This window comes from Dryas octopetala, chromosome 4 (genome assembly GCF_963921425.1).
Source record: "Dryas octopetala chromosome 4, drDryOcto1.1, whole genome shotgun sequence".
In the NCBI taxonomy this organism is placed as follows: Eukaryota; Viridiplantae; Streptophyta; class Magnoliopsida; order Rosales; family Rosaceae; genus Dryas; species Dryas octopetala.
Window position 1 is genome coordinate 991,987 of NC_141369.1, and position 13,966 is coordinate 1,005,952.

Here is a 13,966-nt window from a genome sequence, read left to right on the forward strand (position 1 = left end):
CAATTTTACAAGCGATTGGGGAATTTGGGGGTATATGGGACAATTCCCATCTCACACCCCTTCTCTCTCGAGTCTCGACTGAGCTGCTCTTCATCTTCCACAGCACAGCGGCCGGTTCTTTCTCGCTCTCATCAGAAATTTATGTCAGTGAAACAGGTGACAGTCTCCTCTCCTTTCTACTAAACTTAAACAAATTTAGGTTTTTGCTTTCTTTTTTTTTTTCTTTTTTGCAAAGAGAAAGTGAATGGTCTTTCTTTCTCTCTCTAAAACTACCTTGATAAGCATTTTATTATGGTATTAATTTCCTTTGTTCATCTGAAAATGAATGTTAGTTGTAATTCCATTCATGGTGATTGGGTTTGCTCTTGGGTCTGTGTTCATCTTATCTTTTTAGTTCACGTTGTGCTTTTGTAGTTTATCTCATGGTAATAAGAAACATACGAACTGTGCTATTGAACTAAGGATTTCGATTTTTTCTTTTGTTTTTTTATCTTTTTTATTTTCTGGGAGAATGACCCAAATAACAATTAGTTTTAAATGTTTTGGTTAAAATTTAAAAGTTTTTCTCTTTGCTTAAGCTATTCAAGTCTTCGACCAAAACAAAAGCTTTTCAAGTCTGAATTGAACTTTGCTATTGAACTGTATTTAACAATTAGCTCTAAATTGCACTGTGCTTAACAATTATGTGTACTGGTATACATGAATGGGTGCATATGGTAATATTGCGATTGGACAAGTTATTTGTTTGCCTTAGGCCTCCCGGTGTTTGTGTTCCATGTGTTTAGTTCATTTGTTTTTTAATTTCTAGGAACGAGGTTGCTTGACTGCTGTGGGTTTGGGGTTGTTGCCTCGTGCTTGAGGGGTTTCAGCTCATTATTTTCTGTTTTAAAATGGTGACATTAGATCTTACACCCTCTTCATTGTCATTGCGTCATTGTTATCGCTTAATTCATTGTCATCTAATTGTGCAGTCTGAGCTCCTTTATTTTCTTTCCTGCTTAATTTCATTGCCGGGAAGTACACTTACCATACTTGGACGATCATTGTTCTTGCTTCTGCCAAAACTCAGCTCAGCGCCTCAGAAGGTTGGCTTTATATATATATATATATATATATATCTGTAGTGAATTAACACCCTTCCCCGTGACCTTTTTCTTTGATGTATTCTAGGATTAGACAATTAGCAAACACACACAATAACAGCAACAATAAAGCAATAAGAACACCAAGATTTGTTCTCGAGGTTCGGCGAACTTTGCCTACGTCCCCGTGTGATCCTTAGAGAATCACAGCTGCACTATGTATAGAATAAGCTTACAAGAACTTATTGATACCCTAGACTACCCAACTCGCAGCCGCTCTCTTCTCTCTTTCACAATTAGCCCTCTTGTGTTTTTCCCTCTTGAAACACCTCTCTAGAGTTTCTGCCTTTCTTCAGAACTTATGAAGACTTAAGAAACTCCACATGCATCTATGAGACTTATAGCAGCCTATTTATAATGCACAGGCTGCCATATACAAGTAGGTTATGATTTGGATTCCTAATCCTAATAGAATTAGGTAATACACTTAATTAGCTAATTCTATTCCCTTGTACATATAGGAAAACACTTGGAACTCCTTCCAAAACTAGGAAGGTCTTGTGCAAGTCCTCTTTGTCTTCCAAAACTGTACCCTTCTAGGAAACCCAAAAAACTGCCCCAAAAACTTGACGCCCTTCCTCACTGGTCTCGGGCGACCGGTCTGCCAAACTGCCTGGAAAGGCCAATTACTCTCTGGAGCTGGGCAACCGGTCAGCCAGAGCTCCGACCGGTCGGCCAAACCTTCCAGAACTTCCGACGAGCCACTTTCACAACACTCTCTCTCTCTCTCTCTCTCTCTCTCTAAACGCTCTTAACCACTAGAGCTACAAACTCCCACCAAATCCAACACCCTTTGGTTCAGAAAAAAGCACATAGTTTTTTAAGCGGTTTAAGGGTGAGGAACTCCTCCATCCTCATTTCTTTATTAGCTTGCTTGTATTTCTTTTAATTAACTGTTAGTGAATCATTAATTTTAGTTTTTGAGGAGAACTGATAATTTTCTATTGGGCCTCACAAAAACTGAAACCTGGTCCAGACAGAGGCTTATAATAATAGGGATAACCTCCCTAATCAGTTTTAGGGTTAGGGATGGAATTGTTTTCATTAGAGCTACAAACTCCCACCAAATCCAACACCCTTTGGTTCAGTAAAAGCACATAGTTTTTTAAGCAATTTAAGAGTGAGGAACAGCTCCATCCTTGTTCCTTATTAGTTTTCTTGTATTTCTTTTTAATTAACTTTTAGTGAGTCATTCATTTGAGTTTTGGGTTAGGGATGAAATTGTTTTCATTCTTTTCCTATAGTTTCAAAGCTCTTTTTTTTGTTTTTATTTTTACATTTTTTGCCAGTTATTAACGTATACTTAAGGCTATTTATATAAAAAGTAGTAAATAAGACTGAAATGCCAAAAATAGACATTGTTTTGCAGGTTTAGCCCTCCCCAGAAAATAATCCTGGCTTTGTCCCTGGCTACATCAGCCACCATATTGACAAATTTTATGTCTTAGTAGAAGTCTTTGTTGCCAATTTCTGCTCGTAGAAATCTTGATGTTTTCTGCTGGTTGTTTCCATGGTCTTGATCCAAAAACATAGGTGTTATCATTGATTTATGAAGCACTGAAAAACAGTAAAGTGACCTATGAGTTAGCTTTGGTGGCGTTTGATCAAATGAAGTTCTAGGTGAAGGTTTAAGCTGAAAGGTGAATTAATGATAACAACTTTTGTCTCAGTTAACAATAGTGGGATTTAGCTGTTCTCCAAATTAAGTGCTATGTATAGTACTTTGGTAGTTGGCAAAGTCTTTCATGCATTGGTTTTTTTATATTTTCATCCAATTTCTTGCATGCTCAACCAGCTACATTGAGTATATTGCCTCTAAATTTCATAGCTATTTCTATTATGTCATTCAAGATCCAAACAAAAATATGCTTGCATATTGAAGAGACATGTGAGTTGTATGTTGTACCATTTTTATTGTGCTTAAGTTTTCTGGTGGAAACTTGGAAATATATTCGTCTGAACTCCTTTTACTATGGGATTTATTGTTCACTCTAGTTTGACCCTTTGTTTTTGTAAGATAACCTGATGAACTCATCTATGCCTCGTCTGATGAGCTCATCCTCGTAATGAAACTACTAATATCCTTCGAATAGAAGTGATATTTTTCTGAACTTAATTGAGAAAGTTGATTTGAATTTGTTTTGTTAAATGCCAGACCCAAATACGATTTGCTGCAAACAATTGATTTTATTGCTCCCATCAGATTCTGAATTTTTTATCTTATGTTTTCCTTTGTTTTAAAATTTATATTTATTGGGAACCACAGTTGGTTACTAAGTTTTGTAGCTTACATATTGTTCTCTAACATTTCAGAGTAATGGAGTAGTAGTGGGGGTGAAGAAAGAACTACTATAATTTCTTGTTACGAAATTATATAATATCCTTCTTCATCTGAGGAGTTTAGTAATTACGTCTAATGGCTACCGACGGATTCAAACGGCTACAGGTTTCATCAGCTCCACCTCGAAAAATCAACGTCCAAAAATTTGCGGAATCGCGAGCTTCAGAGCTCGAGACACTCCATGCTCTTGTATCTAACCGATTGAACAATGATTTTCGGTCTCAAAGAAGCAAGAGAAGAAGAACCACTGCGTACAACAATCAAGCTGCGAAAAATAGATGTAGAAAGAAGCGAAAACTTGGAGTAGTTGGTCAAATCAATGCTTTGCCTCCAGAGAATGATGAGAATAATGTTCCTCGTCGCATTCGTCGGAGAGCTGAGCTTAGAATGAACCTTAAAAAGGGATTCTGTACCTCAGGGGATGGGACGAAGAGGCTTAGAACACATGTTTGGCATGCAAAGAGGTTCACAATGACGAAGCTTTGGGGTTACTACCTTCCCCTGGGTTTGCAGGGCAGGTAATGCATTATTATTTTATTGTATCGTTTGTTGAATTATTGTTATATTTATTGATAAATGAATCTTGTTAATAAAGAAACAATAATGTAGAGGAAGGGGATCCAGAGCTGTCTTGAAGTGGTTCAAGGATGGAATGCTTGTTCATGATGCAAGCTATCATGTAGCTATCCAATTGGAGGGTCCAGAGGCAGGCATTTGCTTTACTTCCTATCTTATAAATTTAATCCTCTTTCTTCATTCTTTTTTTTTTTCCCTTCCTTTCTTTCTTTCTTTCTTTCTTCTGTTTAGTCCTATTACAGTGCTTGCCATTTTCATTTATTTTTTCTTAAAAAATGAAAGTGCTGCAATATGTTTTGTCTTCTGTTACTAAATTGTGATCTTACCTTATTTCATATGCTTCCAGGATTCATTACTATCAGTGTTAGGAATGGTAATGGTGCCTTCTCCATCTGCTCGTTCTGATATTATTTCCGGTTCTATTAAATCTGGTGTCATATATGATAGTACTATGGTAAGTTATCCAATTGCACTTTTCTTTTGAATATAGATGACTTCTGGTATTAACTTTATGATCCATATTTTGCAGCTGCATCATTTTGGAGCACCTTTTTCAAACCCCATTGCTCCTGTGACCTATATGTGGCGGCCTTCTGGCCAACTGAATAGAGATAGTGATGATACTGCTGTATATAACAGCGATGGACGTAATGGACTAGAGGGTACAGAGCACTCTTATGACTTTCGCCAGCTTTGGGTGTGGATTCATGCTTCTGCTTTCACTGAAGGGTATGATGCTCTGAAATTAGCTTGTCAGAAAGAGGTATGCATTTCAATCTCATATGAGTGTACTTGCAAAGCTCTATGGAATCCACCTCTATCTAAGTTTTTCTTTTCATTTTTATTTTTCTCTTATTTTGAATATTTGTAACTATTACAATAGAATGGAATAGTCCTGGTTTGGGCGTTTAATTTGTGAGTGAATGATATTCCTAAATTTCTGCTTATATTATGATCAAGGATGAATGCGAACTCTTGTCTACTTTTTTGGTAGAAACCAACATTCTTTTCAAATGCAACTAGAGTGGTTTATGTGATGTGCTTGTTGGCAGAAGCTTTCCCTCTAGTATAGAGTTGTCGTCAGAATTGAAAACTCATCATTGTTAGATGCTTAGATTACCTGTTCTCCATATATTATTTACTATCATTCATTTCATGCATTATCTCAGATGGATGAGAGGGGCATCTTGATTAATTGCTTCTCACTTGAGGGTCAACTTGCAAAATTCGAAGTAATGGGACTAAAAGCATTTCAACTCCTTCAAAGGACATTACGTCCTGTTACCAAGTAAGTTACAGGAAGAGTTTGATTCATTTTACCAAGTAATGAGGTTAAAGATGGCTAATGTTGTTGTCTGACTGCACATGATTAGAGATTATTCTTGGAAATTGGTGAAACATTCAGTTGCTGAGGCTGATGATGATTCCCAATCTAAGATTGTACTTGAAAATGAGGAGGACATTCCTTCTCATGCAATCTTGTCTCTCAATGTCAAGGACCCTCGCACATTCACAGAGAAAAGAAAGATTGCATATGCTCCAGAGTCAGGTTCTGCTAATATACTAGGTGATGTACTAGGAACTGAAGGCAAAAAGCATGTTGTCTTTGGAGGAATTTCAGAAAAGAATAAAGAGTCACTCTCCTCAATGTGGTCAGAATCTGAAGGTAGTGGCATGCTTGCAGAGAAGAATTTGTGGGATGTTAGCGGTGGTGCAAGTCCTCCAGTGGAAGAAATTGTTATTTGCAAGGAAAAACATGACCAGCATAAGAATTTCTTCTGCCTTGATGATTCAAGTTCAGGGGCACTAAATACTTCAACCAAGTCGCAGTGCTCAAGAACTTGTCCTATTCTGCTTTTGAAAAATAATAATGGAAGGGGCTTGCATATTGGGTAAACTCCTTATTTCCTGGTTTATTCGTCCATTTAGCGTTACATAGATTAAATTAATTACTGCATATGCTACATTCTTGTATTAATGTTAGCTCCTAGATTCGGGTTTCGGTGGACACCTGGTCCTCTGAATTATGTTTGTCCTTTTTTCCATTTTCAATAAATTTATATTTCTCATCAAAAAATGCTCTAGAGTCTCACATGGTTGTTTACAATTCAGATATATTACAAGTTCTATATCTTTTCTAATCTGAAACATGAAATTTGTGGCTTACATGTTTACTACTGGATCTTTGTGCAATAATTGGTCACTTCTTTTTTAATTTTCCAGGACAACAGAATGTGACAATCAATTTTTCTAACTTGCCTTAAAATGGCACCAGTGCATCAGACTTTATCATTTTTCTTATTGACTTTTTTTTATTTGTATTTGTCACCTTAGAAGTCTATCTCTTATTGCCATACAGATGGTCTATTATGCTCCCCTTAAGCTGGGTCAAGGCATTTTGGATTTCTCTTGTCTCCAAGGGGGCTCATGCAATAGGTCTGAGAGAGAAGCACTGGATTTCATGTGAAGTAAGCATGTGCACTTCATATCTTTTATCTTTAATATCAGGTTATCAAATGTTGTAAGTAAGTCTTCTCCTTTTTGTAGATGGGGTTGCCATATTTTCCTTCCGATTTTCCTGATTGCAATGCATATATTTGCCTCAAGGCAACTGAAGCTGTTGCCAGTAGTCTTAAAGAGGAACTTCATTCTCCAGCTATAAGACCTTTGAGGGTTCCCATTCTACTCCCATGGAATAGTATCCGAGTTGCTTTAAACAAAGGACCCACTACAGTGGGAGATACTGAAATATCAAGGCAGGAACATGGGGTCAGAAGCAATTCATCATCTAACTCTGATTGTGGAAATTGTGATGTTACATTGGTTGGCTGTTATGATCATTCATTTGATGGTTTTGTAGCACGGACTTCTTTTTCGCTGACAAATTTCTTGAATGAAATTCAAGGCAGTCACTTACATCTATGTCCTCAACTGGCGGATAAGCAGACAAGCTTTTCTAAGTTTATGAGGGATGAAAGCAAGCTTGGGCAGGGCCAAAATGTGATTACTAACTTTAAATACGACCATAAATTATGTTTTATTAGGTTATATCTCCATGCGTACAAGGAAGGGTTTTTTGAGGAGGGAGCAGTTGTTTGTGCACCTCAACTGACTGACATATCATTGTGGACCAGGTAGTCCTTTTTTTGGACTTTTTATTTTGAATTTGTGATTTGTTCCATCAAATTTATATATCCTCTAAACTTTTTATGATTATATCATCACTTAGTGTTATTCGGAAATTTCCTTCTTGTCTTTTCTTTTCTAGAAGAGGTGTTTTGATGTGCTGGCAGTTAATAAGTTGGAATCAAATGTGTTTTCTCTGATATGCCTGGACCATGATAAAGGTGGTATAGTTTAAGAGAAATATTGTGACTTATATACTAGGTTATGCCTCATTACCAAAGAAATTGCCCATGATGAAATTTTACGGAAGTTTAAGTGTAGTTATTGACAATTCTAATCTTAGGAGTGAATTCTAAATTTTGTGGCCACTTTTCTTATTTTCTTAAAGTAAGGACATCCTTACTTGAAACTCCCTCACATATATCTGTATTTTATAGTAATATTCATGCAGCAGACCGATTATTTTGAAGATAAGCTTCATATACATCTTGCAGGTCAGAGAGTTTCGATGCAGGACTTCAAATACCTCAATCTGCAGTGACATCATACTTCAAAGAGCAATCTTCTGGTAAGTGGGAACTCCAAATACCGGAGGATACTGTTGGTGGAGAATCTCATCGTTGGCCAATAGGATTTGTCACCACTGGTTTTGTTCGAGGGAGGTTAGTTTACTCGCCTCCTGCTACATCACAACTACCAACTTTTGTTTACATTTTTCTGTATATTCATTATTTGCCATGTGCTATGTTGCATGCAATCTTATGTGCAGCAAGAAGCCAGTGGCTAAAGCTTTTTGTGAGGCAGTTGTACTTGCTTGTCTTAGAGAAGAACAGTGGAATTCGATGCCGGTGAAGCAAAGGCAGAAGGAAATTTATGTCCTTGTCAGGAATTTAAGATCTTCAGCATATAGACTTGCTCTTGCCACCATTGTCCTGGAACATCAGGGAGAAGATGTGGAATTTCTGTGAACTGATGCAGACCAGTTGGCTTTGATACGTATAAATATACAATGGAGAACATGTCCGGTTCTAACATGAATGTACCCAATTTTGAAATGGAGAAAGAGCATAGCAGGAAGGAAACAGAGTAGTTTGAAATTTTACTTTTTACTAAATTAAACAGTTTTGGGAAGGTAAATTATATTTATACCCAACAATTTGCTCTTCTAACCTTGCACTATTTTTAATAAGAATAGACAATTATAATTTATGTGCAATATGAATTGGTTTTTAAGCACAAATGATGGTTTTTAAAAAAACAAATTCAATTACTCTTTATACCCTATGCAGGAACCATTCGATGGCCACCAACCAAACAAAACAAAAGTATTCGGCTGGTGACTACTTAATGGCTTACAAAGATTTGGTAATCTCCCGGTCAAATTGACATTTAGCAAACTTTTTTGAAACCACTTTATGGAGGTAGGAGTGCAATTTGGATTGGAAAATCCTATTCTAAGCCAAAAAATTTCAATCTGGCCCTTGACTCAAATCCGAAAATCCTAAAAGATATTGTATTGGAATTAGAATGCATTTGTACATTTCAATCTGATTTGAATTTTAATCGAATAATTTCAATTAATTTTGAAATATTCCAAATATACACATATACAATAGCAACTTGTATTAGTTTTCCACAATTCTCGTGGGATTGACCTCGTATTTATGCAGTCTAAATAACAATGATTTGTATACTTGTAAGTTAAATAAAACAACAATAGGAGCTTGAAAAATTGATAAGGTGTTGAGTTTTGGAAATACCTTTGGTCATACAACAGGTTTAGGCTTTGTAGGTGAAGGGTCAAAATCAAGTGCTCCTACAACTAATTTTGTTAAAGCCGTAGAACTTAAGGGCCCGTCTGGTAACGTTTTACAGAATAATTTTCTAAAAACTGTATTGTAAAATGAAAATGACAAATTAAATTTTGCATTCTCAAAATATGAGAAGACATCTAGTAGCGTAATTGAAAAACAATTATATAAAACAAAAATAATGAAAACACATTTGATATTAATCAATTAGTACAACCAAATAATTATATTCACAAAAAATATTAATTATAAATTATTATTAACCAATTTCATAAAATATATAATTAAAAAAGAGAGAAGTTTTATAAAACCCAACCCACATCGGCTGGCACGGCTACCTTGGAGGTGGAAGAGTTGTTGGTGGCCGTATTATTAACGGAGACAATACTGCAAGCACCTATGATCTAATTTTACGAATGTATTTTCTCTATGTAAGGGTTGTTAAGACTCGTGAGCTTCCTACTATAAATGTTACGGGGAGTCTTGATCCGTTTATTGAAGCGAGAATTGAAAACTATAGAGGGATTACAAAGTATATATTTTCAGAGATGGGTAGATAGAGAGAGAAAGAAATAAAGGAATAGATGAGAGATGAAGAGAGATGAGTGAGGTGGGCAGCGGCAGGGGGTAGGGCTGCCGCCGGAAGTGGGTCTGGCTAGGTGGGGAGGAAGTGCAGATCACATGTTTTTTAATTTTTTTTTTTTCAGTTGTAAATTTTTTATATTTGTATATGTGTTCTCTATGTTTTCTAAATTCACTGAAAACATCATTTAGTTGTTTTCTGAATTTACACTGTAAACTAAAAATTATATTTTGTGTTTTTCAAAAACGGTTTTCTCAATATAGCAACCAAACACATTTTTGTCATTTTTTGAATTTGTAAAATGAAAAACCCTTTTGTAAAACGTTACCGAACGCACCCTAAGTCTTCCACAATAGCTTCTTCATTTTTAGTGTCTCATCCTTCTAAGGTAGCTCCCAAGTCAAAGATTATACCCATGTGTTATCATTGTGGTAGGCTTGACCACATTAGGCTTAGATGTAACCTTCTTAGAAAGAACACTAAGAATTTTTTTAAGCCTATAATAAACAAGGGTAGAAATTCTCTTCAAGGTCAAGTTCATGCACTTATTAATGAGGCTAATAGGATTTCAAAGTTTATTTCTCATTTCATGCATACCATGTAAATCATATATATCAACTATCAAATATATACTACAGTCACACATGTAGAAGAACACAAAGAACACCTCTGCCTGCACGTAGTGACTTACCAGATGTTGAAGAAGTCATGGCTAAGACTAGAACTAGGCTTCTACTCTCTCTACAACTTTGATGCACTGATTTATGGGGCTCAGATTTCTACAGTATGTATGAGAGTAGGGACTAGCTCTACTTATAAGGGATGTCTAGGCTAGTCCTAACCATAATGGACTTACTGCCGAGATACAAGTCTGCTCCCTTAAGGTTAGAGTCTTATTCCATGTTTAAGTGAGCAAAGCCAGCTCATAAGAGGTCCCTCAATCCATATAGAACACTGATAACACAGCTGGTCTAAGGATGTATCCGGATTGCTCTAGGTAAACCCAATTTCTTGGTCCTTAAGTCATGATGAGTTGTTGTAGTAATCAAAGTGTACTAATGTTGTCCATATAGAATTCTTACATTCTCCCACTTGGACAACACTAATCCACACAACAAGAACACCAAAAATTGTACCAAAGAATCCTTAGTGATCACATTAGATTTACTAGAGCTGAACTATCTTCAAGACTTGGTCAATTTTGGACATCAATTCAAAACTACAAAAAAATCATACACTCATACGAGTATAAGCACTCTGTAATTACCAAACCAAATCAAAAACCACATAAGTCACCAACAAAAACATAAGATAAAAAGAAAATGCATATGGAAACTGAAACCATATACCATATGCTCAGCCCACTGGAAGATTTCAAAAGAAATCTTACTGTGTTTCGGAAATGAAGCTCTTTTACAAGAAAAACTTGTGTACCTGTAAGTACCTGTCTAATGAACTATTGACAAGACTTATAACTTAACAAGTATGAGAATTCATTGTAATGATAGCCTTAAAATGAAAAATTGGTAAAAACCAAAATACATACATAAATATCCAAATTCGAAAACATTACCAAATGTCTGAAAAGGAAATAACAGAAAATAGTAGAAATGAAAAAGAACTAAAACAGAAAACAAGTTACTCTCATTGATCAACAGATTCCAAGTTCTCAGCTAATTCCATTTTGGAAACAAAATCTAGGAAAACTTTAATTGGTAATGCCTTAATGAATGGATATGCCAACTATGCTTTAGTGAAAATATGCACTACCTGCAACTCTCCATTTCTGACTCGTTCTCTCACCATTAGATACTTAGGCTCTATATGTTTAGAACTCGAAGACCTTTTGTTATTCTTGGCAAAAAACACAGCAGCACTGTTATCACAATGCAAGACTAAAGGGTTTGTAATGGAATCCACTATTTTGAACTCTTTGATAAAATTTCGCAGCCATAAAGCTTCCACAGCTTTCTCATGTAGTGCCACAAACTCAGCTTGCATGGTAGAAGTAGTTGTGAGAGTTTGCTTGGTACTTTTCCAAGACACAGCTCCACCAGCCATCATGAAAATACATCCTGTATTAGATTTGTAGTCATCACTGTCACCTGCAAAATCTGAATCTCCATATCCCACCACTTCAAGCTCTCCACCACTCCTATAAACCATCATGTAGTCTTTAGTTCTTTGCAGATATCCCAGAACTTTCTTCCCTGCAATCCAGTGTTGTTGGCCTAGATTGAGTTGGTCTCTGCTAAGCATAGACACTGAATGTGCCAAATCTGGCCTGGTGCACATGTGCACACTTGTGCATACATGAGACTACTAATTAAGGAAGCATAAGGCTTGGAGTTCATCTCAGTCTTTTCAATTTTATTTCTAGGACATTGACCTCGATGAAGGTTATCACTTTTACTCATAGGAGCCTCTTCAGATGCACAGTTTTGCATGTCAAACCTTTTAAGGACTCTGTTAATGTAATTCTTTTGTGAAAGTCCTAAAAGGCCATGCTTTCTATCTCTACATATTTCGATTCCCAAAACAAATGAAGCTTTACCTAAGTCTTTCATGTCAAAACTGTTTGAGAGAAAAGACTTGGTTTCATTTAACAAATTCAAGTCACTGCTGGCCAACAAGATGTCATCTACATAAAGGACAAGGAAAAGGAAATGGCTCCCAATGATCTTAAGGTAAATAACTCATCTAAGGGATTCTCTACAAAACCATTAGAAATCACAACAGAGTCAAATTTCAAGTATGGCCTTGAAGCTTGCTTTAAGCCATAGATTGACCTTAATTTTAAGCTTACACACCATGTTTTCAGTGTCTTGCTCGATGTAACCCTTTGGTTGAACCATGTATATCTCCTCCCCCAAGTCTCCATTTAAAAATGTTGTCTTGACATCCATCTGATGAAGTTCCATGTTTAAATATGCAACCAAAGCCATTATAATCCGAAATGCATCTTTGGTAGAAACAGGTGAAAAAGTCTCTATGTAATCTATTCCCTCCTTTTGTGTGAATCCCTTGGCTACTAGTCCAGCCTTATACCTTTATATTTTACCATCAGAACCTCTTTTTGTCTTTAAAACCTACTTACAGCCTATAGGTTTGATATTTGCAGGTGGTTCGACTAAATCCCAAACTCCATTCTTGGACATAGACTCCAATTCTGATTCCATAGCCCTTCTCCAATCTTCTACTTGATCACTACCAACAACCTCCTTGAAACTCAATGGACCAGTCTCCTCACAAAAATCAGTTTCTTGCAAATAAACCATGTAATCTTCTAAAATAGCTGATCTTCTTACTCTCTGTGACTGTCTTCTAGGTGACTCTTCAGCTTGTGGTACTAAAACTTGGTTTTGTAGGATTTTATTGTGTCCATTTTCTACTGCAGGTTGGTCTTGTTTGATGGTTTCATTATTCCTAAGGTTATGATCAAAGACTGTAAGCTCAGGTGTGTTAGCAGTGATTTCAAGTTGTTCCTCTAAAACAAAGTCATAAAAAGAGTGACTAGGACTTGAACCTGTAAACTCTAAGAACTTGGCCTTATTTGGCTCAACAATCCTTGTGTGAGTGTTGAGACAATAAAATTTGTAACCTTTAGACTTGTCTGGATAGCCAATGAAGTAAGCACTTACTGTCTTGGCATCCAATTTCTTTTCTTGAGGGGTATATAGTCTAGCTTCTGCTTTACATCCCCAAATGTGGAAGTGAAACAAGCTAGGCTTTATGGTTGTCCATAGTTCAAAAGGTGTCTTCTTGACTACTTTACTAGGAACCCTATTTCAAATGTAATTTGCTGTTTTTAAGGCTTCTCCCCACATAAATTTAGGCAAGTCAGTAGCACACATCATGCTTCTCACCATGTTTAGAAGGGTTCTATTCCTTTTTTTTGCAACTACATTTTGTTCTTAAGTGTCAGGTGTAGTGGACTGAGCTTGTATGCCTTGTTCTTAGAGGAACAAGGCAAAAGGTCCTTTATTTTACCCAAATTCGTCATACCTACCAAAGAACTCACCTCCCCTATCAGATCTCACTATCTTAATGGACATGTTCAACTGCTTTTCTGTAACAACCCGACCCAAATTTCATTATGAATTTAAAATTTTATTGGTTGTGGACCTAAGAAGCAAGAAGAAAAGTTAAGTTGTGGGACCCAAGAAATTTTTTATTTTTTTTAGTAAATTAATTGGGAGACAATAATAAGTTTTGGAGTTATAGAGACCTAATTGTAATTAAAATGATTTTTGGTGATTAAATTTAAGTCATGAAAGATTTATTGGGAAATATTTGGAAGCATTTAAATTAAGTTGAATAATTTTCGTGGACTCAAAGTTTGAAGTTGAGGGGATAATACAAGGCAAGAGGAAGCCATAGGAATTTA

The 13,966-nt window shown here is 36.2% G+C and overlaps 1 protein-coding gene and 1 pseudogene across 3 annotated transcripts; one reads left to right on the forward strand and one right to left on the reverse strand.

Moving 5' to 3' along the window:
• Positions 1 to 75: 75 nt before the first annotated feature.
• LOC147285979 (ribonucleases P/MRP protein subunit POP1-like) lies at positions 76 to 8,262 on the forward strand. 3 transcript variants are annotated; one of them, XM_086240657.1, is made up of 12 exons: positions 76 to 156; positions 972 to 1,085; positions 3,456 to 4,001; positions 4,093 to 4,189; positions 4,406 to 4,513; positions 4,589 to 4,822; positions 5,229 to 5,347; positions 5,433 to 5,951; positions 6,419 to 6,527; positions 6,607 to 7,193; positions 7,680 to 7,847; positions 7,955 to 8,262. In XM_086240657.1, the coding sequence occupies exons 3-12, from the start codon at positions 3,559 to 3,561 to the stop codon at positions 8,151 to 8,153; spliced, it is 2,583 nt and encodes an 860-aa protein (XP_086096783.1). In that variant the 5' UTR covers positions 76 to 156; positions 972 to 1,085; positions 3,456 to 3,558; the 3' UTR covers positions 8,154 to 8,262. The 3 variants fall into 3 exon arrangements, with proteins under 3 accessions (XP_086096783.1, XP_086096784.1, XP_086096785.1); XM_086240658.1 differs by lacking the exon at positions 972 to 1,085 and having other exon boundaries at positions 137 to 156; XM_086240659.1 differs by lacking the exons at positions 76 to 156; positions 972 to 1,085 and having other exon boundaries at positions 3,866 to 4,001; positions 4,079 to 4,189.
• Positions 8,263 to 11,322: 3,060 nt separating this feature from the next.
• LOC147285980 (secreted RxLR effector protein 161 pseudogene) lies at positions 11,323 to 11,874 on the reverse strand (annotated as a pseudogene).
• Between the last annotated feature and the right edge of the window lie 2,092 nt (positions 11,875 to 13,966).

What these genes read in the sequence shown, in the direction of transcription:
- LOC147285979 (XM_086240657.1), top strand. Translation starts at nt 3,559, where the DNA reads ATGGCTACCGACGGATTCAAACGGCTACAGGTTTCATCAGCTCCACCT. An exon ending in AATTAGCTTGTCAGAAAGAG is followed by an intron (nt 4,823 to 5,228) that starts GTATGCATTTCA and finishes GCATTATCTCAG; the next exon opens with ATGGATGAGAGGGGCATCTT. An exon ending in ACTGGTTTTGTTCGAGGGAG is followed by an intron (nt 7,848 to 7,954) that starts GTTAGTTTACTC and finishes TCTTATGTGCAG; the next exon opens with CAAGAAGCCAGTGGCTAAAG.